Source organism: Buteo buteo, chromosome 25 (genome assembly GCF_964188355.1).
Source record: "Buteo buteo chromosome 25, bButBut1.hap1.1, whole genome shotgun sequence".
Classification (NCBI taxonomy): domain Eukaryota; kingdom Metazoa; phylum Chordata; class Aves; order Accipitriformes; family Accipitridae; genus Buteo; species Buteo buteo.
The window spans coordinates 18,733,587-18,759,197 of record NC_134195.1 but is presented as its reverse complement, the minus strand read 5'-3'; the positions used below and the strand labels follow the sequence as shown (position 1 = coordinate 18,759,197).

General features: G+C 43.0%; 1 protein-coding gene across 2 annotated transcripts in view; it reads left to right on the top strand.

The window, feature by feature from the left end:
• Positions 1–265: 265 nt before the first annotated feature.
• Positions 266–25,611, top strand: part of ARHGAP6 (Rho GTPase activating protein 6) — a 338,646-nt gene continuing 313,300 nt past the window's right edge. Inside the window, exons 1-2 of one of the 2 annotated variants that reach the window (XM_075057321.1) lie at positions 310–910; positions 16,319–16,375. In XM_075057321.1, the coding sequence (XP_074913422.1) occupies positions 395–910; positions 16,319–16,375 (573 nt within the window). In that variant the 5' untranslated portion in view covers positions 310–394. Of the gene's footprint in view, positions 911–16,318; positions 16,376–25,611 lie in introns of both variants that reach the window. The other variant, XM_075057316.1, reaches the window with a different exon arrangement.

Below are 25,611 nucleotides of genomic sequence, written 5' to 3'. Positions count from 1 at the left end.
GGAGGGAAGGCAGGCGGGCCCGGGGACCCGGCGGGCTGGGGAAGGACGGCGAGCGGCTCCGGGGCGCGTCGCGGCCGAGGGGGGAGTGACTCTGGCAGGCTGCGGCGAGCCGAGATAAAAGCTCCGCCGCTGCCTCCTTCCCTCCCCTTTTCTCTCGTAACTTTTTTTTTTTTTTTTTTTTTTCCCTCCCTCCCTTCCCTCTACCCTCCCAGCAAAGTGACCGCGGCGGTGGCGGCAGCAGCCCCGGACGCCGCCATGAGCCCCCCGGTGCCGCCGTCGGGCCGCGCCGCCGGGGGCTGAACCCGGGCGCGGTGTGTGAGGGGACGGGACGGGACGGGACACACGACGCCCCGAGAGCCGGCACCGATCCGGGGAGGGGGCAGCGGCCGCCGCGATGTCGGCGCAGAGCCTGCTGAGCAGCGTCTTCTCCTGCTCCTCCCCGGCCGCCGCCGCCGCCGCCCCCGCCGCCAAGAACCTCTCCAAGCGGAGGCTCCGCCAGACGCGCAGCCTCGACCCCGCCATCATCGGCGGCGGCGGCCGTGAGGAAGGCGAAAGCGCGGGCCGGGCGCCGCGGGCGCGGACCACCGGCAGCCCCCCGGGGGAACGCCGCGCTCCTCGGGGAGCCCCGCCGCCTTCCCCCGGCGCTTCTTTCTCCACCCCCAGCACCCCGCTGGAGCGGTCTCCGCCGGGCAGCGCCCTCTTCGACGAGGAGAGCCCCCGCGGGAAGCGGAGCCCCGGGTGGGAGCTGCCTTTCCTGGCGCGCACCCCCTCGGCCTCGGCGTTGAGCGGTCCCGCCGCTCCCGCCAACAGCAGCATCTTCTCCTCGCCCCGCCGCTGGCTGCAGCAGAGGAAGGGGCAGCCCTCGCCGCCCGGGCCTCGCCCCGCCGCCTACGTCGTGTGGAAATCTGAGGTAAAGCCGGGCCGGGCGGCCCCACGCGTGTCCGCGGGAGGGCCGGGGAGTCCGCGGTGGGCGCGGGGGACACGTTCGACGTCGCCTCGACGGGCTCCGTCTCTCGTGGTGGCGGGCGTTGTAAAACCCGTCCCCTCCCGGTTTCGCACCTCGTAAACCGGAGTCCGCGAGGGGTTCGAACAAGATAGGCGGAGGGTTTTTAACGCGCGCACCCGGCGAGCGGTGATTTATTTGACAACGCACATGTGTGAAAACCACATGAGGAGGGATCGTATTCCAAGAGAAATCCAACTTTGCAGTGCAAATATTTATTCGTTTAACTTGGATGTCGTCGACGTTGGGCTGCAGATACCGTACCGTGTGGACGAATGTATTCAAAGAATGTGGCGTTGTTTCTTGATAGCGATTGCTCGGTGAGCGGGTTAGGCACAGCCCTTTGTAGCAGAAGAAGAAGAAATTTTTTGTTTGAAGACGTTCTCCATCCTGTTCGTGGCAGTGAGGTTTCCCGCTTAACTGTTCAGTCGTGCCTCCTGGAGCTTTTGCGTTGGGGTCGGAAGGCAGCCTTCTCCTTTTATTTCCATTTCGAATGTATCTATTATAAATAGCCAATACTAACTGGATCTATCAACGAAATAGCCCCATTGTTTCAGTGGGATGCAGAAGTCCTTGAAAAAGCGTTACCTTACACAGTGATCTGGGATCCAAAGCCGAACTAGGCACCACAACTACAAAAGTAGTTTTGAAGGGCAGCGGCTGCCTCTCGCCCCAAACGAGCCCCCACATCCTCCCTGTTAGCTTGGGGGATAAAAGTTGCCAACATCTGCCAGTTGGGATGGAGCGTCAGCGCTTGGGTGGTGACTTCAGGCACGATGCTGGCTAATGTTGAAAGAGGCGGTGAAGGTTTTTAGCGGTTTTCGAAAGTGCATTATTATTAAGTCTCGTGATCAGAAGGTACTCTCACCAATATTTCATCTTGATGCTTGAATTTTAAGGTACTTAACAATTAGTCATTTCAGAGAACTTTGTGGGAGTTGCAGTGTCCGTGACTTAAAAACTCCAGGGAGACAGACAGTGGGTAATGACCTTTAGATGCTCGCACTAATTAAGTTGTCTGCTTAGCCAGTCATGATTTGATAAGGAACATCAAAAAAGCAGAAGATATTTAAGATTTCCTGTGCAGGGTTTCCAAGACTCAGAGCGTGGTCTCTGATCTGCAAATGTAAGCAGGTCTCCCTGTTTTCACTGAATCCACGCAAAGGTGTCAGACATTTGGGGCATTTTTTTCAGGTCTGTACACCATCAAACCGTGTAGCACAGCACATCTTCAGACTGCAAATTCAAAAGTATGTTGTTGTTTTTTTCCCAATTTGCCATGTATCTAGCATTTTTAAGTAGCTGAACCTTTTTTTTGGGGAGTGTGTCTGTATTATATTACTGATAACATGATTGCAGTGTAGTGACGTAATTTATAGTTAAATTTGATTCAGTGCAGTTTCGTGTGATGTTACAGCGCTGTTCTCTGACAAATTGTTGTTCACTTGTTGTTGAACCTGGGTGAGTATCTTTCATATGTTTAAGAAATGGGTGTTTACACTAACAAAGTGTGGTCTTGTATTTTGGAGCCATCTTTCCTATCAGTGAGGCCTGATTTTTACAGTAGCTGAGACATATGTGTGAGTGTAGTTTAAAAATAATAAAAAAATCATGTTTACAGTAGAAAAAAACCCAAACCCTAACATGTGATTCTGTTGTAAGAGAACAATTTTGGGAAGGTCTGAGCCCAGCGCTGTCAGAACAAGCGAGTAGCCGTGTCTCTGTGCCAGGTCCCTGTGTCCGGGCCGGGGAGGTGGCTGGGCCACCCCTCTCCACGAGCCCTCAGTTGGGCGCAAGTGTCATCGCGGTCGCTGTCCCAGCCATCACAGTGGTGCGGCTGCGATGCTGCACCTGAAGCCGGGCTCCCGCGGCGAGTCAACATTGTCACTGTGAATTTGTGGCACCAAATGTCAGTTGCCATATACCCGATACCGACTGGTTTCAGAGTTTCTATTTTCAAGGCGTTCTACAAATATTAACTTAGTTATAACTATCAGCAATGACACGTATAAATGATTATAATCTATATTTTAAAAGAAACTGCACATACATAATTTTGATCGTATTCCCCCTCTTACTGCAGGCATGCCTCCTAATGGTCTTCCTGTTTGGTTTTATCTTAAAATACCATTGTTCATAAAGGATTTAGTTGTTTGCTTCCTATTTAGTCTTTATTGAAAAAGTACTTGTTCAGTTTTTAGTATTTGTTCACTTGTTCACTGAAGGATTCTCTGTCTCTGGGGCTTCACCCTAGCTGTGACAAAGTTGAGTGTGCTAGAGGAGGTGAAAACCCTCACATTTTATTGGGTGAAAAGGAAATAACTGTTTATAATAGTGTAACTTTAAAAGGACCCATTATCCAAATTATTGCATTCTCAGTAGGAAATCTGTAGTTCTGTTTTTTTTCAACTTAGAAAATGAAATACATCATGACGATGATTTTTCTCAGCTGTAAAAGACAACTAAATAGATGACTGCGAGCTGAAAATGAGCATGGAAGGTTTTGGGTTGAGTACTTAAAAATTCCTACCCTATTAGCCAGGGAATAGAAGAACTGTTCATTGCACAACCTGTTTTCTTTACTTTCATTCCAACACCTTCAATACAACTGCACTTTTTGGAAAATACTTCTCTAAAGCCACTGTGCAAGCAACAGGGTTATGTGCTAAAAATAATACTTCAGGAGATACAGGTGGGAATTATTTTCTTCCCCCTACCTTAATCTCTAAAGCAGTAAAGAGAAATAAAAATGCCATGGAGGTATTCTCTTCAGAACCCCCTAAAATAACAACTTCTGAGCAGGACCTCCTTCACCTGTCCCGAGCCACATCTCTGCAGTGATGTCCGGAGGGATGCGGTGAAGATGTGGTTTGCAGCACGCGCTGGCATGCGAGCTGTGCAAATCCTGCGCTGGGGCAGCCTGCGGCTTCAGGGCTGCAGGGGTGGGAGTACCTGACCCAGGCATATTCAGATTTTAAAGCCTACACCGCACGCTCCCTTACCAGCTGATCTGCGATTTCTGTATATGAGGCCAAAATGTCCGTAACAGCTTTAATATGAGGCCAGGAGAAGGATGGATTGTTTGTTTTACCTTTTCTTTTTTTTTTTTTTTTTTTTTACTGTAGTTCTTTGACTTCAGCGTTTTCTACCACAGCCGTGTCTACTGGCCTAGGGAGGGAAAGGTTGCTGCATGGTTCACACGGCCATTCAGAAATGATTTTTAGTGGAATGCCAGAGTGTGCAGGGAATTTCCAGTTTCAGCAGCAGGTCGCACCTAAAGGCTTTACACAAAGAAAGGTGTTAGGCCTATATTCTTGGATCCACAGATTTTTAGATGTGAAGCATCATGTGACAGAGGTGTCTCACTCCCGGGTGATCTGGCTCTGCTTTATCAACATGTAATTTTATGCACAAGAATATTTTACAACCATAAAGATTATTTTTAGTAGAGCTTTACTTCGCTGACAAGCATTCCTTCCCTGTCTATTATCTGCTCATGTAGAGGCTGCTTAAATAAAAAACCTGTTTCTGGGTCTGTGGAAATCAGTGACAACATTTCCAGTGGTTTCAGCAGGGCAAAGCCGAGGGGGGGTTTTAACTAGGGAAACAAGAATTCATCCTCAATTCCTGTCAGATCTCAGCTGTCCCTTTAAGCTGTCTTCCTTAAAGAAAATTCACTTTCACTTACAAAATTAAGTCTGTTATGACTACTATGCTTTCATTAAGTGCTTCGTAAGGTTAAGTGACTCTCTAAGTAAATTAAATATCATGGACAAAGGTGGTAAAAATATGTAGAGATACCTTAATGCCTTGATTCTGCCAACGTTTAGTCATACATTTATGCTTAAGTATGTGAGTAGTCCTGTACAAGTTAAGGATGCAAGTGTTTTACGGTGACTGACTGGAATTTGTTTGCCACATGAAAAGTCCAAAATAGCTCAAAATGAGTGGATTTGTGTGAAGTCTGAAGTTGTGTTAATTCCTTTGCTTATTTTTCTGTCCTGAAGACGGCAATGGAAAGCCACAGCATGTGTATAACAAATACGACAAATCATGTGAACGTATCTGAGTAATCTCTTTGTTATGATAAACCAAATCTACACACTTAAACTTATATGGCCTGAGTATTCTGCTATCCTACTCCATGTGTTAGTGACTCATTAAACATTAACATCTCCAACTAATACGTTTTTTTGGGGGGAGAGCTGTTTTTAAAGCAATGGTGGCACAACATCTGTAGCCTTCTTGCTTGTGTGCCTGGCCGCCAGGAAGCAGGAGGCACCATCCTGAGTTTGCAAGTTGCTCCTCAGCACTGTTGAGTTGCCGCAGGCGGTCGGCTCAGTCCTTCCTCACCTCATCCTCCTCCTGGCGCAGCCTGCGATCGACCGGCTGGCTTGCCCAGGGAGGCTTTCTGTTGAGCACAATGGGCCCAGGGGTTTCCCATGGTGCGGGAGGGAAGGTCGCCCTGGTTCCTCACCAGGTTTTGGGGGAGAAGCCAGCAGTCGTCCTGGTGTCTCCTGAGCTGCTGGCTGGCCAAGCTGTGGCTAGCTGCAAGGATGTTCGAGATGCTCGTCTGCCATATCAGAACAACATGAGGTTAGCTAAATTATTTTATAACTTCTGTTTGAGTCATATAGAGTGATAATTTAGGGCATGGCAGTTGTAAGTAGTGAACGCTCACAACACCATTTTCAACTGATGGGGACCTTGGGAGGTCAGTTTCCATCAATTCACTTGCTTGATACTTTAAGAGTTTAAATCCATTGGGAAGGCCGTCTCAGATTCCCTCCTTCTGTATCTCCTTGCTTGCCAAAGTCCGTCCCCCCCGCCCCGAGCATCACTGGCTTTTGCAAATTAATTTTAACTCAATTTTTCCAGGTTGCTGTGAATGGCTAGCTTACTTCTTTCTGCTTTCTTATAGCCAGAGCTTGTTTCAAAACTATGCTGATGGAAGGACACAGATGAAAAGTACTTTCAAAGATAAAGGGTAAAGCAAAATTCTTAAAAATTGAGCAAACCAAGAGGTCACATTCCCATATGGATATATATCTTTGGATGCTTAAATGAGTATTTTTCTTTGAGGTTAGCAGGACAAGCTGTTTTGGAGAGAGAAAGGACTGATCGCATAATCACGTTTGCAGGAGCAGAACCTGTTTGTTGTAAATTTAGAGGAGGGAGAGCTTTTCTTTATTTTTCCTTCCCCTATTCAACTGGTAAGCAATGATTGATATATATTCTGAAAATTGTAGGTTACCTACAGAAAAGAGGGAAAGAAGGCAGTTTTCTCCTGTTCGTTAGGATGCAAGAAGAAAACGTGAAATAGAAATACATGTACTGCATCACTTTCAAAAGATCTAGCATGAGATACGTAAGGGAAGACATCCTTTCCCCAGTTTTCACTAGGCATTGCACTTCAAGTGGTGCTGATGTGACAGTGTGTTTGTCAAACCAGGGGTTAAGCTGAAGCTTTCCAGGTGTAAAAGCAAAGCTGCTGCGCTTGGAACTGGGGATAGTGCTGAAGGCTGCAATATTTCCCATCGTCTAAAGGTCAGTACTCCCCAATAAACTAATTTAACACTATACATGCAAATATTTTAATGGAATAGCCCCTCAACATTTAGTCTCATTTGACAATGTCATATTTATTGCTCTCCAGTTGCCATAGTCTTACAGGCTTTATCTTTGCCGAGCTGTTAGCCTCATGTTTTTGACTTCGTTGCTCCTGCATTTGCCTGTGTTTATTGTGTGGCTTGTTATGATGAGATGCTCTAGAATTGTTTCCCCATCAGATGGAAAATTTGTCTGTCTTTGGGTAGGAATCACAGGGAATGCATTAAATTGCTGTCAGCCCTAGTTGATCTTTTTGCCATAATGATCTCTGAAGAGTGATATGTAGCTGAAGGGTGAGCTCAGTGTCCGTTATCCTTAAGTGCCTTGATACCTAACCCAGACATTTTTCTATAGGGATGGAAGAGAGGTTTGAACATACTCCTGCATAGAGCCCTGATTAATTTTTCAGGAAGCAAAAAGGGGGTCTAGCATGTTTAAATGGCTTTTTTGTCACCTTGTTTTTCTGGTCTTCCTCCAAACATTTAAAAAACTGGACACTCCCCCATCCCCAAAATTGCTAACTTGCATTTTTCTCTTTGAGGGGGGCTTTTTAATGAGATGTGCGAGAACTGTGTATTGGAAGGTTTTTGGTTTTGGAAGTAAAAAACTTTGTGTGCTGTTATTTACCGCTGAACTGCACTGCTTCATTTTCTTCTGTAAGACACCCTAAAACACTAGACACACAGATTAGTTTCAACCTAAGTCTGTCCTGTTCAGTGCTGTAAGAGTTCTGTAATTGCAAAATTTGGTGGGCAGAAATCTTGTGGGTGTTGTATGAAGAGGAATGCCATTAAAAATAACTAAATATCTCCAACATTTCTGAATTTGGCAAATGCAGTCTTCCCATTCCCAACTAAATTACGTCTGAAGACATTTGGTGAAAATATGCGAGTTGACAGCTAAGACAGACAGAATTCTCCCCGAGTGTGCATTGCTTAAGTAATGGGAAAGGAACTTGTGAAAATAATAGAAATGAGACCGAAAAGTAATTTTGAGCAGCCTCTAAAATACCAGTGACCCAGACCGCTGTCTTGACTTCAGGATGGAGCTGTGGCACATTTAGCTTTGCAGACTCTCTTTTCTGACAGGAGCTGCAGCTGTGACAATCTGCAGGTGGAGAACTTTTCAGGAGTCTTTTCACTCTTCTGTGGTGTTGTAGCTGTGTAAGCATATAGGTATTAAGCATGTTTTGTGGGATTTTTTTCCTTCTGGATGTAGATACCATAATGGTAACCAGCAGGGAGTTCTGAGCAAGTAGGGCTGAATACTCATGATGGTATAGTAGTAACTAGATTGTGTCAGTGTCAGAGTTGCAGAGTTGAAATCTTAACATAAAAAGGTGATGAAAATGAGGGTTATAATGGCAATACTATCTTAGTCTCATTAAACATAATATAACGCTGCTTATATTTGGTTTTCTGGCTATGTGGGATAGTATTTGAGAATGTAAGGGTCACTGGAATTAAGCTGATGTCTTAAAACATAGCTTTTGTACATCCTGGGTTACACTGGTTTTTAACTGAACCAGGCATCTGGATGGTGGGAGAAGTGGCCAAATATCTCATTCAGCTTATGGAAGCTGGAAGGGGGACAGTGAGAAAGTAAGGGCAAGATTCAGACTTCATTGGAATTTGACGTTGCGACTCATCATCCAATTTTGCAAGGTATTGAGCTCTCAGACTTCAGTCTGACAAGAGTACTCAAGTGTGTGCTTTACTTTTGGCAGGTGAATACTACTAGTCAAAACAGAGTATCTGGTAGGAATCAAAGCCTTTAGGTATCATTCAGTCGTAGGAATTTTACTTACTTCATCTACCTCTCTTTAAAACTTTCCTATCTGTTGTGCAGATGTTTAAGCTGTGTTTGTTCAAAATAATTTCTATTATTTTTTATCTATTCTTATCCTGTAGCAATAATACATATCAATGGAAATGTATGCGCAGGCTTTCTGGTTGAGTTTCAGCTTTTCTTAGATGTGTACAGACTGGCTATTTCAAGTTACACGTCTGTTCCACTCCGGGTGTCAGCAAGGAGTTACTAAATCCCCAGGAGAGTTAAGAGTGTTTTTGAAGGATTTGATGAGCTTCCAGTGCTTGACGGTCACCACATTGTCGTACTGGAACCAGATGTTGGGTACCACATGTTTGTGTTTTTGGAGCTAAGTAGGTTAGGTACTGTGTTTCTGGCCTGTAAAAACAAACATCAGTTTCCCACCCTAAAGCTCTCATCCCTGGGTCATCATCCTCACGATCCTGGCTATGGGAACAGCTTGCGTCAGCCTCCCAAGTTGTGAAACCAGAACTGTCTTTTCTGGATCTTCCTATTCTCTCTCTTCTGTAGCCTCTCAAAGACAAGACTTTCTGATTTACGATATTTATCTGTGAGGATTCTTTGACAGTGTAAGGTCAAAAAGAGATTTTTGAGCATTGCTCTTGCTAAGGATGCACATGAGCACTCAGTCCCATGCAGAAACTCTCACTGTGGCTGCTGAGAACCTGTTAGGACTTTGGGTAGATCTTGCTTTTCTCTTTCCTCCCCGTTCATTTATGAGTTCCTGTTCCATGCACTTGGACCTTTTCAGGTTGGGCTTGCCTTTTATCCATTTCTAGTTGTCCTTGTTGTGCTTATCTTCAGTTATCCTCCATGGCAAACATTAAAAAGGAAGATAATATGCCTTTTTCTTGCTTTCATCCCTTTAGTTCATACTAAAAAAAAGCTACTTTACTGTAGCTGTAGCCTATTATTTGGGTTGGCCGAGTCAAATGTTAATGAGTCCTTTTGTTCTCATAAATTATTTGTCTCATAAATGGACAAAATGGTTTTCAGCAAAGTACAGAGTATGATGCACACTTTGCTAACAAATGAAAGATTCATTTTTTTGTACTGTGATTAAGATTACTTTTGCACTGCCTCAGAGTCATGCTTCTCCAAAGCACTGGCTTCCTGGATTTGGTTTTCAGTGATGGGGCTGTACCTCCACTGAATGCCTATAACTGATTTTGTAAGAGAAAGACTAATACAAATTTTCCATTGCTATTTTCAGGTTTTATTTGCTTTATCCCTTTGTTTTCTGCCACTGTTGTAATACAGCAAGATGTTTTTTGAGCACTGTCTTTTTCTTTTTTCTCTAAAGGGTAATTTCAGTTGAGTTGCACCCTACTGAGAGTAATGTGGTGAGAAACCAGTTGGCAGTGCTCTGTTCAGTTTTCATTTGCCTCTCTCTCTAAAAGTCTAAAAATATTCCTCCTACAGGAAATGTTTTTCATTCTGTTATGTCTTTTGCTTCCCGTAGGAGGTATTTCTTTTAATTTATTGAATAAACCTTTCTGAATTGTATTCCCCTAAGAGTTTAAGCACAATAGAGTCTTTGGGCAAACTGTCCAAGAGATCTCACCATCTTCTGTTTTTAGAAGATATGCAATTGTTTCTTTGTACAGTGCTGTCAAGCTCAGGGACAAGCTGACACTTACGTGAAATGGGAGAATTTGAAGCTTAAGAATGTGGATTAACACATCTGCTCTAACTTCTCAAATTTTGTTGTTTTGATCGTACATATCTCATATTTATCCTTCTTAAATCATAAAGAAATCCCTCATCTCTTTTCCCTGCCCTCGATTTTAAAAGGATTCTGGGCAATATTTCGATCTCCATCTCATTACCACAATTTCTTTTGTAAGTGGATGTGTATATAGGAAGGCTAAATCCTCGTAACATCCTGGTTGGAAGTCAGCTATGTTTAGCTGTTAATTTAACGTGGATGACAGTGCAGACTGTTATTTGAAAGGGGTGGTGGGGAAAGAGAGGCTGGAATAGATTACATTTTCATGCTCCAAAATAAGACCCTATCTACTCTATCCTAAATTAGAACAATATGGCTGAGTTTTCTTGTGGCTATTTCATAACATTCCTGCTGACAAAATATGGTGTGCCTTTTGCTCATTGCTTCACTACTGTTTCTCAAGCATGTGTTCGTGTCTCTGCATCTAGTGACAGCTCTTGTAGCAGCCTGCCACAGGGACACGTCTCGTAGAAGGGGACAGCGTACTCACACATGATACACAAAGTGGGCTGCGCCGGAGAGTGGGTACCAAACCATAGCCAGCTGGGAGAATTAGGCAGCCAAATTACTTAAATAAACACAATTAGAAGTTTTACTTTTTTCTGGGATAACGTGCCTTAAATTCCATATTCACTAAAGGAATGTGATTTAATTGGCAGTCAACCTGTATGGAGGGCTTTAAGCAACTTTTTAATAGAATAATTAGTTAGATTTACATTGGTAAATTTGCATATTTTAAAAATCTCTGGCATGCTGACCAAAATGCTTCTTGATCCTTTTCTTTGCTTGAGGTCTGAGCGCATACCATTTCCATGCTCTGTCGAGGCTCAGACGGAACCTTTCTGTTTCATAAACCTCAACAGAGGCAGGATGAATGTGACAGCTGAGCATACTTTTCTTTCTTGGACTGAACTATGTAACAGAGCCTCCTGCCTGTTTTTTAGCCCAAATGCAGCTAAATTACACCACCTCACATGGATCAGAGGAAAACCTGTTAGATAAGTTAGTGAGTGGTGGAAGGTGCATAATGTGGAGAACAGGGTGGCTGTGTAATGGGTTGTATGGGCAAAAAAGGTAACCGGCAGGCCAAGGGAGGTGTCTTCGCCCTTACGAGTCCACATCTGGGCTCCTTTGTACAAGGGAGGTGTTGACATACTGGAGCGAGTGGAGTGGAGGGCCATCAAGATGGTTAGGGGATGAGAGTGCTTAATGCACAAGGAAAGGCTGAGATTTGTTTCAACCTGGAGAAGAATAAGGGGGGTTGTAATTCCACTTTTATTACCTACATGGGGACTAAGGAGAAGATGGAGCTGGGTGTTGTCAGAGTTGCACAATGACAGTCACAAGTTGCAGCAAGAGGAATTTTGAGTAGATCTAAAGAAAAAAACATTCACAGCAGGAGTGGTTAAGTGTTGAAATGGGTTGCCCAGAGAGGCTCTGGAATCTCTGTCCTTGGAAATTTTCAACCCTTGACAGGGCAAGGCTCCAAGGAACCCAATCAAATTTTGAAGCTGGCCCTGATTTGAGCAGGAGATTGGACCAGATGACCTCCGAGGTCCCTTCTGACCTAATTTTTTCTGTGATTCTGTAACTTTTGAGTATCGTTTCTTTCCACAGTTGAATGAAAACTCTGCTGTCTTCCCTTGTGCTACAACATACCTTTGATGGAACAGAAATTGCTGGGTTACTGCAGAAAGTATGATGCTCTCCAGCATCAACATTGGAAGCAGGCTTATAAGAAAAGTGATTTCTTTCATTGCACCATTCTACAAAGTTGTTGCTGTGGTACCACTCTGTGAGGCATAGCCTGCCATTACACTGCAGCTACACTGCTGTGTCTCACAAATGCAAAGAAAGCCAGGGTGTTTTTTTTAAATGTCAGTAAAATTAAAAAAAAAAACCAAAAAAAACCAAACAGCCAAATTCAAGTGTTTCGCAGACACAGCTTGAGAGTGCTCTAGCAGGACTTCAGCAGGGATTTGGCAGGAAAGTTTCAGTAACTACTTGCCAGGTAGGCCTCCTGCCAGCTTGTTTAACCAAGCCCGCCTACATATTCCAGCATTAGGGAGCCCAGGGTTTGCAAGGTATCTACCTTCAGGCCAGTGTGCTGTTGGGACAGACCTGCTCTGAAGTTGAGCTCCATCTGCTTTTGTGGGTTATTTCACTTTAGGTTTAAAAATATTGAACATTTGACAAAATATCGTTATCTTTTCCTGCCCCGTTTCATGGTGGTTCAGTGTGCTCATGACAGCCCATATGATGTGCTGCCTAAAACACTTCCATTCCACGCCTGTAGTAAAAGGATGGTACAGAAGCATTCCTGTCAGTTCAGCTTTTCTAACTTCCATATTTTGTCATCTTCCTGAGTGTATTATAAAAGTAAAAATAATCTGGGAGAGAAACGGAAGAAGAAGGAAAAAAAACTGAAGAAGTATGCAAGAAGGAAAGGAAATCTCCTGCCGAGCTTTGGGCTGGGAATTGCATCAGATACACAGAGAAATAGGTGTGGCAGTAGGACAGTTCAGGCTTTGCCTATATTGTCTTACACAGCAACAGTTTAACCTGATCTTGACCTTACAACTTAGGAGCTTAAGGGTACAGTTACGTAACTGGGATCAGTCAAAGCTAAACTAAACTGGAATAGGCAGATGGGGCCACAGGGCCCGGAAAAAGCTGGTACCAAATTGGCTTCCTGAACTAAATGCTTCCACGCTGCTATTTAAAAGGAGTACAGGTCATAATTTGCTGCCATTTACAAGGCAGTAGTGGGCTTTTTTGAGCTTCTGGAGTACGTTGGTCAACATCTGATCTCCTGTGTCTCTTCTCCTTGCTCTTGAGAAATGGTTTTGGCAAGTCTGCATTTACTGGCAGAGGTTTTGTCAAGCAGGTGCAGCCTCCAGCATCGAATATGAAATTAGGCTGACAGAAGGATCTTGCCCACAGTAAAACAAGGCCTTGATGGCTCGGAGTCATAACCTTTTGCAGTCTCAATAAGCGCTCTTCTCCTTGAATGGACAAGAAAATAAAAAGAGAAAAATGGTGACTGTGGATTACAGCTGCATGGTTCAAATAAAAGAAGATAAGGAAGGGGAGAAGACCGAAACAGCGTAAGAAGTGAGTAGCTAAGTAAAACGTCATTAGGGCTGGAAAACAGGATTGCCTCTGAAGTGCCACCACCGCTGGGAAGAGGAGAGCTGTGACTCCAGCTTGGGCCTCCCTGCCCCGTCTCACTCGTGGTGTGACGTCCTGGTTTCCTCCTGGAAAAGCTGCGCCCGAGGTGCCATCCCGGGGCTGCTCCGTGGAAGAGAAGCTCCCACCTCCAGAGCGGTTTGGTGAGATGAAAGGTGGGTGTTGGACCCAGTGGTGCATGGTCCTTACTGGCTGCTGTGGCGCATTGCGCTCCCTGAATAGTTCTTGCCATTGTCTCGAGTGATGAGATTTTCTGAAGCCCCTGACTCGCTTTTGTAGATGAACCTCAAGCTCCTAGATCATTTAGATAGTTTTTGAAATCTTGTTCTAGATCTTTTATATCCTTACTTTTTGTTATAGTAATTAGAGCCTCCTTCCTTTCTTCTTCCTTCCCAGAGGAGGAGGTCTGTAATGTTGAGGTCTTCCACACAACTCAATACCATTTTTTAGCAGTGAAAGGGGTCTTCTGTCTTGTCCATATGCCTTCTTGAGCTGTTTCTCTTTTTAGTAGCATTTTCAACTTGTCTCTCTAAATATTGTTCGCGTTTTGTTTGTGCTTGTTTTGTGGCAATTACTGTGTGCTTTAGCGCAACTTGCTATATTACATTTGCCTTCTACTACCATTTGTTGTTTTCAGCTTGTGACAGGCTATCTGCTTGTTTTTTTGTAACATGTCTTGAGGCTGTATCAGTGTGCTATTAAATTTCAAATATATGCACTTTATTTCTTTAATCCAGTAGCATCCAGCTTATACACTCAGATTGTAAATGGAAATTCTGATTGCTGTAGAGCACGGGATCTGGCATAAGTGCCAGAATTAAAAAGAGAAGATCTGCTGTCCTTTGGTAACTCCTTCCATCTGTGTGATAGCTGGCCTGGAGGGGACACTGGGGGAGCTATGCCACAGTGCTGTATTTGTCAATCAGAGCTTCCTCTCTGGGAGTCTTTTGAAAACAAAGCTCCCTGGTGTTTAGATACTGGGTTTGAAGGCTTGGTTGTTTGGGAATCTCTCTGACAAACTGGCTGGAAGCTGGATATTGTCTTGCTTTTACTGGAGGAAATCCTTCCTGTATCCTGAAGGCTGCTGAAGGCTGCAGCCCCAGCTGAGCCAGGGAGGTGCCACTGCAGGAGGAGTGGGTAGAGATAATGGGGCATGATCCGTATTGCCTGTGCTCCACAAATGCCAGCTTTTACACCGTGCCTTCCGAATCCTGATGGCAGGGGTAGGGAACAGAGAGAGCGCTCATTGCTTGACAGGTTGAAGAGCTGTTGTGCCATGGAGATAGAGACGTTGGGAGCAGCGATGAGCAAATCTTTATGGCAGTTGTGGTGGCTATAGAGTGTGTTATGGTCTCAGGTGGCAGGACACCTTTCCTAAGTGCTTTGAGCTCTTGGAAACCCTTCTTCTGGACCAAGTGCAGCTACTTGGACTTACGATTCAACATGAGATTTAGCCATAGACCTTTTTTGGAGCTGAAGATAGCAGGCTTAAGATGTCACTTGAATTACAGTTGAAAAGAAGGATTCCTGCAGTGAATTATTTATTCCTGGCCTCCTTACAGTTTTTTGAAATATGCTCCTTTGGTTGAGATAAAGGCATTTGATAACCATATTGCTGTGCTAGAGGGTGACTGGCCGCTTTAATTAAAATAGGACCAAAGCATTTGTAGGAAAGCAGGAGGTCTTCTTGTGCTGGATCTAATTCAGACAGATGGAGTGGAAGCCAAGAAGCAAGGAGAAATATGGTTGGCAACATCTGGGGCAAATCAAAGCAGAGCTAGAAGGGAACAATTAGTTGGGATGTTCCCAAGGAGAGTGTGGAAGATGTCTGTAGAAGGTAGATAGCAGGGGGAACTACAGAGGGGCTTGCTTGCTGACCCCTCTTGAAAGAAAATCCAAGGCTAGAGGAGGCTGAAAGCAGAAAAGGAAAGGGGAGTTTGCTTGGCGTGTTCCTTGGAGCCAGTGATAAAGTGCCTGGGGAGCAAGGGAAGGGGTCTCCATCCAGGCTTGAGGACTGGGAATGATGGTGCAGCAGAAGCAGCTGCTGAACTGTCGAGGGCACAGAACAAGCAGCATGCGGGGAGCGTAATGAGACCTCCCATCAAGTCCAAAGGTTGGTTTTTTTTTTGTTATTTTGGTTATTTTATAACCCAGCCTTTGCAAGCAGAGAGACTGAGGAGAGCCCTGCTGGGAAGGGCATGAAAGATTTCGGAAGGACTGGGATAGCTGAAGAGACATCTGGTGGAATGGAGATGGAGATGGAACTGGGGTAACTGTTGTGTTGTGCGCTCAAAGTGCCATATATATTTTGGCATAAGCGGTTGAGTTGCTGGGGCTTGTCTTATTAGCGAAGATTATTTTGTGCAGTGGTGAAGTGTTCTAATTTGCTTTGCAAGCCTTAATGAAGCCTGGAATTGAACGCCTGAGGAGGGAAATAGTGAATTGCATCTCTATGTTATCACACGTTCTGTGAGGGGTAGTCGCCTAGGAGAGCCAGACTGCAAGTAGTTGATGGGAGGAAAGGGAAGAGTTTAGTAGCACAATAAGGGAAAAGGAAACTGGAGGTGCTTTTGGTATTATGAACTGCAGGGGAATTATTTAATTTTTGTGACAAGATGTTTCGCCTGTAAAATATGTGTATTTAATACATATATTGTTTCTTTCTTCCTAAACTTGCAAATAATGTTTGCTATGTTATTTTTTTGCATGGAAGATATTCTTTGTGGCTGGGTCTTTCTCTTTCATGAAGCATTGCCACGTGGAAAAATGTTAGTTTAACCATTTCACAACAATCTAAGTACATCTGGAGTCCAAGTTACTAAAAAGCTGTATGTTACTCGTACATTGAAATTTTGTATAATGCCAAGGAAAAGAAAAATCATGTAATTTCTTAGTAATGTACATCTCTCTGTTGTAAGGCAAGGTTTTATTGTCCATCTCTTTCTTTGTTCTGTCAGGCAACGTCTCCCAGCTATGAGATGTGGTTTCCTGGAGATGAGACACTGCAAAGCAGGGTGAGTGAAGTTCGTAGCGGGTAGAGCTGAGGCTCCTCAGACATGTGTTTGAAAGCCCAGTGTGGTGAGTCAGTGGGATATTGCTTGGCATTCCAGCACAGCAACTCCACGGTTGCGTAGACCACCACACCAGGGACCACCGTGCTCGATTCAGATGACATTAGGTGTCCCTGCGAAACTCCTCCAGATGCCTTTTACTGAGGAGCTTCCAGAACAAGGAGGCATGTGAGCAGTTGTGAGATCAAATAGTTGGAGGTCACTTGCCTCCGGAGAGAACTGGAGGGCTTCTGCCTTTACTTCAGAGTGAGGAATTGGTGATTTATGCTCAACTGGCGCAACATCAATGTGTAGAAAAGGATGTAACATACTGAATTTGGAAGAAATGAAGATTTTTTTTTCCCATGCTTTTTATTAGGATAACTCTGGAAATACTCTGTTTCTGGTTTGCTTTTGTTCTTCCCAGCTTTTTAGGAGATACTTGTACTAAAAGAGTTGAGGCAGTGCTCAAGACCATTGAGGATGAAATTCATTTACCCAGCTTGGAAAAGGATCAGCTGCAGATTTTACTGCAGGGACTAAGAAAGCTTTTGCCTTTTCCTTCTTCCTCCCCTGGTGCTATGGACTGGGGCTACATCCACTCTGGAAGAACATATGTTTTATTTACAGTATGCATAGTTTAGATGCTTCTTAGAGTTATCTTTTGACTTCCTCCAGAAGAGTGAGACAGAAGCAGTGGGCAGGTGATCGCTGGGTCCTTAGGAGCTGCCTGGGGGTGGCTCATTGAAGCACTGGGAAGGGACAAGGCTCAAAAAATCAGATCTGCAGATGAGCCTGTGGATTTGATGGCTAATTCACACAGGAGCATGGGAAGCATCTGCTGTGAGGGCTAGGTCTCTGTGCCACATGGCCCTGCTGAGTAGGGCAGTGGGGTTGGGTGGGATTTGGCAAGTGCTGCTGGGTGTTTCCCTGATGGGGGGAAGAGGATGCAGCATTAGTTATTTCTGGAAACTACACAGCCTAGAGAAATTATATTTAGCTGTTAGATAACTGGTTTAAATGGGGATTATGCCCAAATTAGGGACGAGACAGTAAAGCTGAGTGATAAGAGTATCTGTTGTTTCTTCCCTGACTGTGGGAGGTTGAGGGACAGAAATGGGCATCTGACAGCGTGATAATCTGCACAGAATCCAGAGGATTCTTGTGGGCATCCCTGCACCATGGGTTGCCTTGCATTGCAGAGGTGACTTTTACATTACCATAGTGTCTTGGTAACCTATTTGTGGGTTAGGATATCACTGTACAAGGTGTTGTATAAACACAAAAGACATTTTTTTTCTTCCAGAAATTTTACAGAAGAGACAACAGATAGACACAGTTGCACCAGGAATTGTACAGAGACTGTTATGTGATATTTAGTGGCCTTGGCAAACAAACGTTTTGCCCTTGCTAAGTTTTAGAGAGTCTTAAGTCATGGGAATAATAGGTTAGTAGTACAGATATTTAGGGGTAATTTCTTCAAGAATGAGGGGAGAAAGTGTGAAGCTCCCAGTACACAAAACTGGTTAACAGAGACCTGACACAGTGGAATGAATGTAGGCAGTAGCTGAGGATGATGGAGAGGATGGGACTAGTTGGGGAGGGATATGTTTAATGTTTGATTTAATAACAGGCTGAGATGCAATGGAAGGCTACATGGAAAAAAGCAACATCATCAAAGCCAAATAGTCTTTGCAGAGCATTCTGGATGAATGTAAGTAGAGCAGCATTGCGTTGGAAAGGCGAGGAAAAAGAATGCCAGAGCCATTGAGAAGATAGAAGTTGGTTTAGGATTTCTAGGTGGTTTTGTACTGAAAAGGCTGTGTATTGACAATTTGTATAAATATAACTTCTAGCTCCTGGCTGAAGGTGGGTGATAGGAAGAATACTGCATATACTGACCTTTGTTGTTTTCCTGCCTCCCTTTCCACAGGCATCAGATTTTCCCTGTGTCCTGGAGAGTATGTCTAGATGCACAGTGCAGTGTGGTGTAAAGATCTCTGGTCTATGCTGGGAAGCCAACGTGGTGCAGGGCTGCTGTGCTGTGTCTGCTGAGGTCCCAAAGTAGTGCAGCCATGATTCTGCAGTGACTAAGCGAAGAAATCTAATAAAACCTAATAATCTCTTGAGGAGAGGGTGCCAGGTACTGGGAAACTCCAGTAATAATAAATGAAAAGTAAATGAATTTAAGCATCAGTCTACTTTTATCTCTACAGTATCTAAGTTTGTTTCATTAGCACATGCTATACCTTACTGGAGTATTGGATCATGCTTGTACTGTGAGAGGAGTTTGACATCCTTTACGTGTGACATTACCTGGAGATGAAGCATAAACCCAAGTTCAGCTGTTGCCCCTGTAGTGATTACCTCATCACCCCACTTGCCTCCTGTCCCAACTGGAACCTGGCTGGCTCTCTGACAGCCCCTTGCCTGGGGCATTTTTATTCCCCTTCCCAAGAGGTGTCTTACGATCTTCTTTCTTGATCCCCATGAGCGGTGTTGTGACGTGGGGACGGTGCACCTTATCAGTCAGTTACTGGACAGCTGTGGTGGCTGTGGAGGTACCACCCCTGTGGTGGGTTACTGTAGCCTGGACAAGAGGCAGAGGCATCATCGTCAGAAAGGGAGGAGGTTATGTCTATGGTTTTAAGTACACAAATTTAAACTCTAGGCAGAAACACCTTTTTTTTTTTTTTTTTTTGGTAACAGCAGCAAAAAGAAGGTTTTGATGAACGATACCAATAGGCTGAGTAATTGCTTTTGTTTGAAAGTTATTCAGTTTATTCCAAGGACGTTTTGCAATGTTTTCTTTGCACATTAGATGTCTTAATGGAGAGCTGGCATCTTGCTGTGAATTATTAACACTTACCTAACACGTGTTTACATATGTTTGCCTTGAAACTTAGCTCTGTAATTCTATCTGAAAACATTGAGTTTTTGAGGCTGTGCTTTAATAAAGATGCAGATGAGGTAGGAGAAAATGGATGCCAGTTGTTCATACATAGCAGTTGTGCTGAGCCTCCTCCAGTGTTGCTAACTCTGAATTTCTGAGTTTCTTACCTGCTTGTTATGCCCACTCAACTACTTCTGAACTGTTACTCTGTCAGCAGCAGTAATTGTAAGCCTCTTCTCTAAATACTTTATTATTTCTCTCTGAGAAGGGCAAACCAACCTTCAACCATACACAGTACTCTGGAGTGCTTCGTTGCCTGGAGCCCCATTCCTGCCCGTACCCAGCCCTGGATCGCAGCGGCTGGTGGGGCACACACCAGGGCACAGCTTTTGTCTTCTTCAGCACCTCAGCCCCCTGACAAGGAGAGGGGCACCCCGAAGCGTGACACTATCTTTCATTTGGATGCGTGTCTTCATGTTCTCCATTCCATACCTTTTTGGAGACAGACTGTCAAGTTTCCACCTTGTATAATGGTTAATAACGTCTCACAAGGAAGCTGCTGGATATTATAGCCAAGGTTGCATGGTACAGTTCCTGGTCCTGATCCTGGTGCCCTCCAGAACTATATCATCGTCCCCAAACCAGGGATGACTTCTGTGAGAACTTGCTTTGATGGGAGGGAAACTTCAGTAAAAACTGGTTTTGCAGTGGCCACTTTTTAGTACTGGGGAAAAAAAAGAGACAAAAGCACAATAAAACCACCAGAAGCTGAAGACCCATTCTCCATTTATGAGGCCAAATATCTTACTTGGAAATTCAAGTTCAGGAATGTGACTTGAATTATTGGTGACCTTGTCACTTGAGAAGATGAATTGTTAGCTTTTGTCCTGGAAGACAGGTATTTCTGTGCCTTGATTAGATCTTTGTATGAGAAGTTGAGAGTAGAACAGGCAACTTCTAATCTGGGGTTCAATAATTCAGCCTTGTTAGGGCACCGGTGGCTTTCACAGAAGTCCTTGCCCTAGTAGTTAGCCATTAGCAAGCGGAATCTAATGATTTACCTTTATCTGAACAAACATCTTGTAAAAGGACAGCACAAAGGATCCAGCGGCAGATGCAGTGAAGCCTGCCCTGACCGCTCTAAATTTGTTGTGTTGGAGGCAAACACACCGAAATCTTCCCTGTGCAGCAGTTGCAGGTCATGGGGCAGTTCTGCATGCCCAGGCTTTGCCACCAAAGGGTTTCTCTGCAGTATTGGTGGCACTGGCGAGACAGCCAAACATGCCTGGCTGTCCTTGGATGCGTGCCCCCCTGCCCTGCGGGATGTCCCCTGAAGGGCCCACGTCCACTGCATGTGCCGTCTCACCTACGAGACCTGGCTTGAAGGTCCCTTCATCGGAGGTGGGTGTGAGTAAGGTACCCGGTACGCTGCTCCTCCACCTTTTTCCCCAGCTGAGTTGTAAAGGTGTACATCGCGTGGTGTTAAAATCAGGAGGAGGTGGCTGGGCTTTGCTTCTAAAATAGCTTATTTGACTGAAAGAGTAGAAGTGATGGAGTTGTGGACATCCAGGAAAATGGTAGGTTTGAAATTAGGGAAATGGGAATGTGCTTTAAGCATTAAGACATGTAAAAGCACTTTTCACTCCCCTTCTCTTAATTACATGCAATGTCATAAATAGAACAAGAAAAACGATACTGTTCAGTGAGTGTTTAATGTGTAAGATTTTACATCTTTTCTTTTTCAATCTTTTCATCTGAAATGGCAGTTATTAAGGTGAATCTTGAAATACATATTGTAGTTAATTCTATCTTAATTGATGACTCTCTTTAAACTACTTGGAAAAAATAAGAATTTGAATTTTAAAGGCATACAGTTGGTTCTGCTTAAAGGCATGTATATCGGCTTTTGGTTGATTTCTGATCCTGGGCTCTAAGTCTGCTCATAGACGTAGCAGGAGGGAACTGCTCACAGGCAGAATTAATTAATATTTATGGTGCCTTTATCTTGCTAGAATGTGCTAGACTTCAAAGTGCCATGCTTTGATTGTTTTGTAAAAATGCAAGGCACTAGTCTGTAGGAGAAGTATTTCTAGCCAGAAAATCAGAGATTTTTGTAGCAAGTTCTGCTCTTTTATTTTTTTTTTAAACTGGAGAGTTTTGTATGACTGATGAACATGAAGCTTTATCAAGCAGCATGCTGATTTTAATTGGCATGGTTTCTTTATCAGCGGTGGTCTTATTTAAAACATGCCTTAACATCTTATGGAATTAATTAAATATTACTTTGCAAATGGTATGGTGTTTCAACAGATGTGTAAACACCATGCTTCTCCTAACAGGAAAAGGTCACAAATAAGTCAGCTTTAAAATTAGGGTTGGTCATGTAATGCTTGTGAAGGAAGTACGGTCTTTTATACTGAAAAAATAGAGGGTATCCTGGTTCCTATTTTGGGACTGAAGCAATATCATTTTTTGTCAGGGAATCACAACACATGGTCCATTTTTAATACATGTGTTTATTTTAATAAAATGAAAACTAATATTCAATCAAAAAAGCTATAGTGCGATGCTGTCAGTCAGGATTCTGTTGTGGTCTCTGCTTGATGGTATTTATTTCTGTCTGTGATTGGGGTTTGTTTTTTCAGTTAATTTGCCTTCCCGTAGTAGGGAGGACTGTATTTATTAGATCTTACCATGCCTAATCTAACACGAACACCTGCTGGGAAGCTGTAATACAACATCAACTGCGGTGGTGAGATAAGGACCTGATTTGTTTTTACTTGACACTGTTTCATATTTACTGTATTTCTTTAAAAAACATTTTGGAAATTTTGGTTTGGCGTGCATATTTGTTTAAGCTGTCCCATCAATCACCACTATGTTTTACTTCCATAGGCAATGCCGTGTCTGACTCCAGTATGTCCCTGCACGAGTCTCTTGATAATCTTTTGTGTAAGACATGATCTGCCTCCTTCCAGACTTCCTACATCCACAGGCTTATTTAATTTTGAGACTTTTTTCGTTTCACTGTTCTTCTTTGTTCTGTAGATGACTCTGTACTTATGGCTTAGAAAGATCTTCATAGAGAGACTCGTTCATATTGCGAGAGGAGTAAGCAACAATCATTTAAGAAGTGTGTTGCTCCTATGACTTAATCCAATATACTGAATGGGAAAGAAACAACAAATGTGTATGATTATTGTCATATCTGCTATGCTGTTTGCAACCAGTGAATTAACACATGAATAAATTTATAAGATGGTATTTGTGGCAAAATATTTTTAATCATTTTTTTATGGGGTATGACATTTCTTTGCTTAGATGCCTTACCACACCTTGGAAGGAGACAGTTGACACGTCGTTCGTGTTAGAAGTAGCATTCAATAGGATATGAATTATTTTGTCCTTATATATATGAGCAGTATTATATTCTGTCCTCCTCTGCTCCCAGGAGAAGGATAAAAACCAGATAAAATTGATATTAAGTGTGTATATTGCATGCATATCCAGAATGACAGAATGAGTCAGTGAACTGAGGATCTGTAGGGCAACACAAATTAATGAGCATATTTTATCTATAAGTGCTGGGCATTTATATTGGTGCTTTATAATCTGATTTATGTGGATGTATATTTTTAAATATCCCTTGAACTGAAGGACATCACTCATTTTGATGTTTCCCTATAAATATAATTTCATCTATATATGCTGAGATCAGAAACAAATATGCAGCTGAAAAGATAAGATTTAAAAGAACTACACCCATATAACATTGCAAATATATTTCTCACACATGCATATGTTTCTGTATAGTTTTGTGCATGAATAATTTATGTACGTTCAAATAAAGGACAAAATGTTTCCCACATTTGGCTTTGGCAGGCCAAATAGTATGTGTGAAAACTGGACAAAAATAAAGATTCATTATTGGCCTCACATCTGAGGAAGCTCTAGAGCATAATATTTTCCTCCAAAGTCCTCTTTAAGCTTGTGTTTAGTAAATTTAGTAAAGCACCATATAACTGGTTTTATTATGTGACTTTCACAGGTGCTTTTCATTCTTGCATGTGATTGTGTATCCACTGCTTGTTCCAGCAACAACATTAATATGTTTAGAGTTATAGAAAAAAATGTGCAGAGCATCATGCTAGAGAAATTTGGGGTGACCGTGTAATTAGTGGCTGCTTCCTGCTTGAGCTTAGAGTCAAAGTTATACAAGCAACTTTATCATCAAAAGTTTCCAGGTTTGAATGCATACATTTGCAAGTTTTGTGTCCTTGTTAGGTGGCCTTTCATACAGGATTGTGCTTATCAATTGCCAAAAGGCTAAGGCTGAAAGAGAAGGATGCTTTTTTTTTTTTTTATTTAAGCCAGTCCATCCAGGTCAGAATTCTGGGAATGCTCAAAAAATAACAATTACTTCGTTACATTTCTATCTATGTGTGGAAACGTGGAGTTGTTGCAGTTGCTTTTTTTTGGTGTTTTGTTTGGCTTTGTTAATGGTGAGCTGCAAATGAAATGATTAAAATTCCACCCACTTCAGCACAATCTGTATAAACATGGGCCTTCAGAAGGCCAAGGCTCTTCTAGTTTTAATCTGAAAAATTTTCAGTGTCTTTGATATCTTGTTTCCACTCTGTGTCAGATTATTGAGGTCTGCTCCATTAAGGTAATTCAAAATGCTTCATGCTTCCCTGGCTAATGATAGCAGTAGGTGAGGTGCCCTCTCCTATTCCCCATCCTCAGTTTCCCTGAGGTCCCCCATTGGCTTTCAGAGCTTGGTTGAATTGGGGCTTGGCTATTTTTGTGAAAATGCATTCACCCATAACTCCTTAAAATGTGTTTCATTTCTTTAGGATAATTAACTCCGGGTTGCAGACAGCCTTCAGGAGTAAGGAACAGACTGCCAGAGAAAATGCAGTTAATTTGAAGTGATTTGGGGGCTCTCAGCAAAAAGCTTTCGCAAAACTTTCTTGTCCATCATGAGTAGGTAAACATGCAAACTTTGCCTCATCACATTGCTTCAATAAATGTAGCTGCAGACATGTGCTGTGGGTAGTCAGACAAGCAAAATTCCCTTTAACCAAGGAAAAGAGAAGAAAAGAGGTCACTGGGAATATTGCCAAGCCTGTAAAATTTATCTGGAAAATACAAAGGTGTGAATCACACCTGTAATGTCATTAAGAGTAAATTACAGTAAACTAGAAAAAAAATAATGTATTCAGTTGTCTTCCATCCTCACATGCTTTTGGCATTCTCAAAGTTTGTTATTTAACCTTTGGGGGAAATTTTCCAGGTGCTAAGGATGTCATATGCTGTCTGTAGCTGAGTTATAACCCCTTGTCTGCTTCTTGTCTGGGTCTTCAATTATATTTTTATTAGTAGTCCTTTAAATCATGTTTGAGTTTGCAGTTCAGACTGGTTAGCTGAAGTGACTTTAATCACTGATTTTAAATGTGTACTTAATTAGTAAGAGAGGGATTTGATTTACAACTTTTTGGATTGTATTTCATAGTTATTTTTCTTGCAAGATTGATTTGTATTGATTGAGAGCTGTTTCATGTGCTGAGTGTCAATGGGAATATAATCTTTTCCTTAATTTGGTACTTCTTTTGCTATTCAGACTTACAAACTGCATACATACTCTTTGATATAGATGGTGAATAATGTATGTAGCATGTGGTCATATTTTACTCATGGTGATGTCTTCTTGGAATTCAGTTCATGAGGCAGAAAATCAGTATTACAAAATAGTTTAAATAACACTGAGTTACATATATGAGAAGCACTGAGAAGTATGTAAAACCATGTTTTGCTGTTGAAACTAAGGGAATTATCAATCAGTCAAACAACACTATATGTACATTAAAATTATCATTTTAATTTGGATGAGGAGTGTGCATTTTGAAGCAACTCTGTTGATCATCGGCACTTACTGAGCTTAGGTTCACATCGTGGAGCAGCCTTGGAGCATGTGGACGGAATTGCTTTTCCATGAAATCAGACTGCAAAATGCACTAGTGCGTGATCAGCCTACATCAGGTACACTGGACATTTGAAAAGCAAGTTGTGCTTTGCCTGTGTAGCTGGAGGAATTATTAACTTGTTAGAAATCCTGGACAGTATCTGTAGGTAGGACTATGTAAATGTCAGAATGGACTGTTCTTGGTTTCCATTTTTTTCAGATTTTAGAGCTATATCAGCCTCTTCTGCCAAGTTTTTATAGGTTTGGAGGGGAAAAAAAATCCTTTCTTCCAATCAGTTCTTCAGCTTTTAAATGAACTAGTTCTTGAACTGGACTGAACTG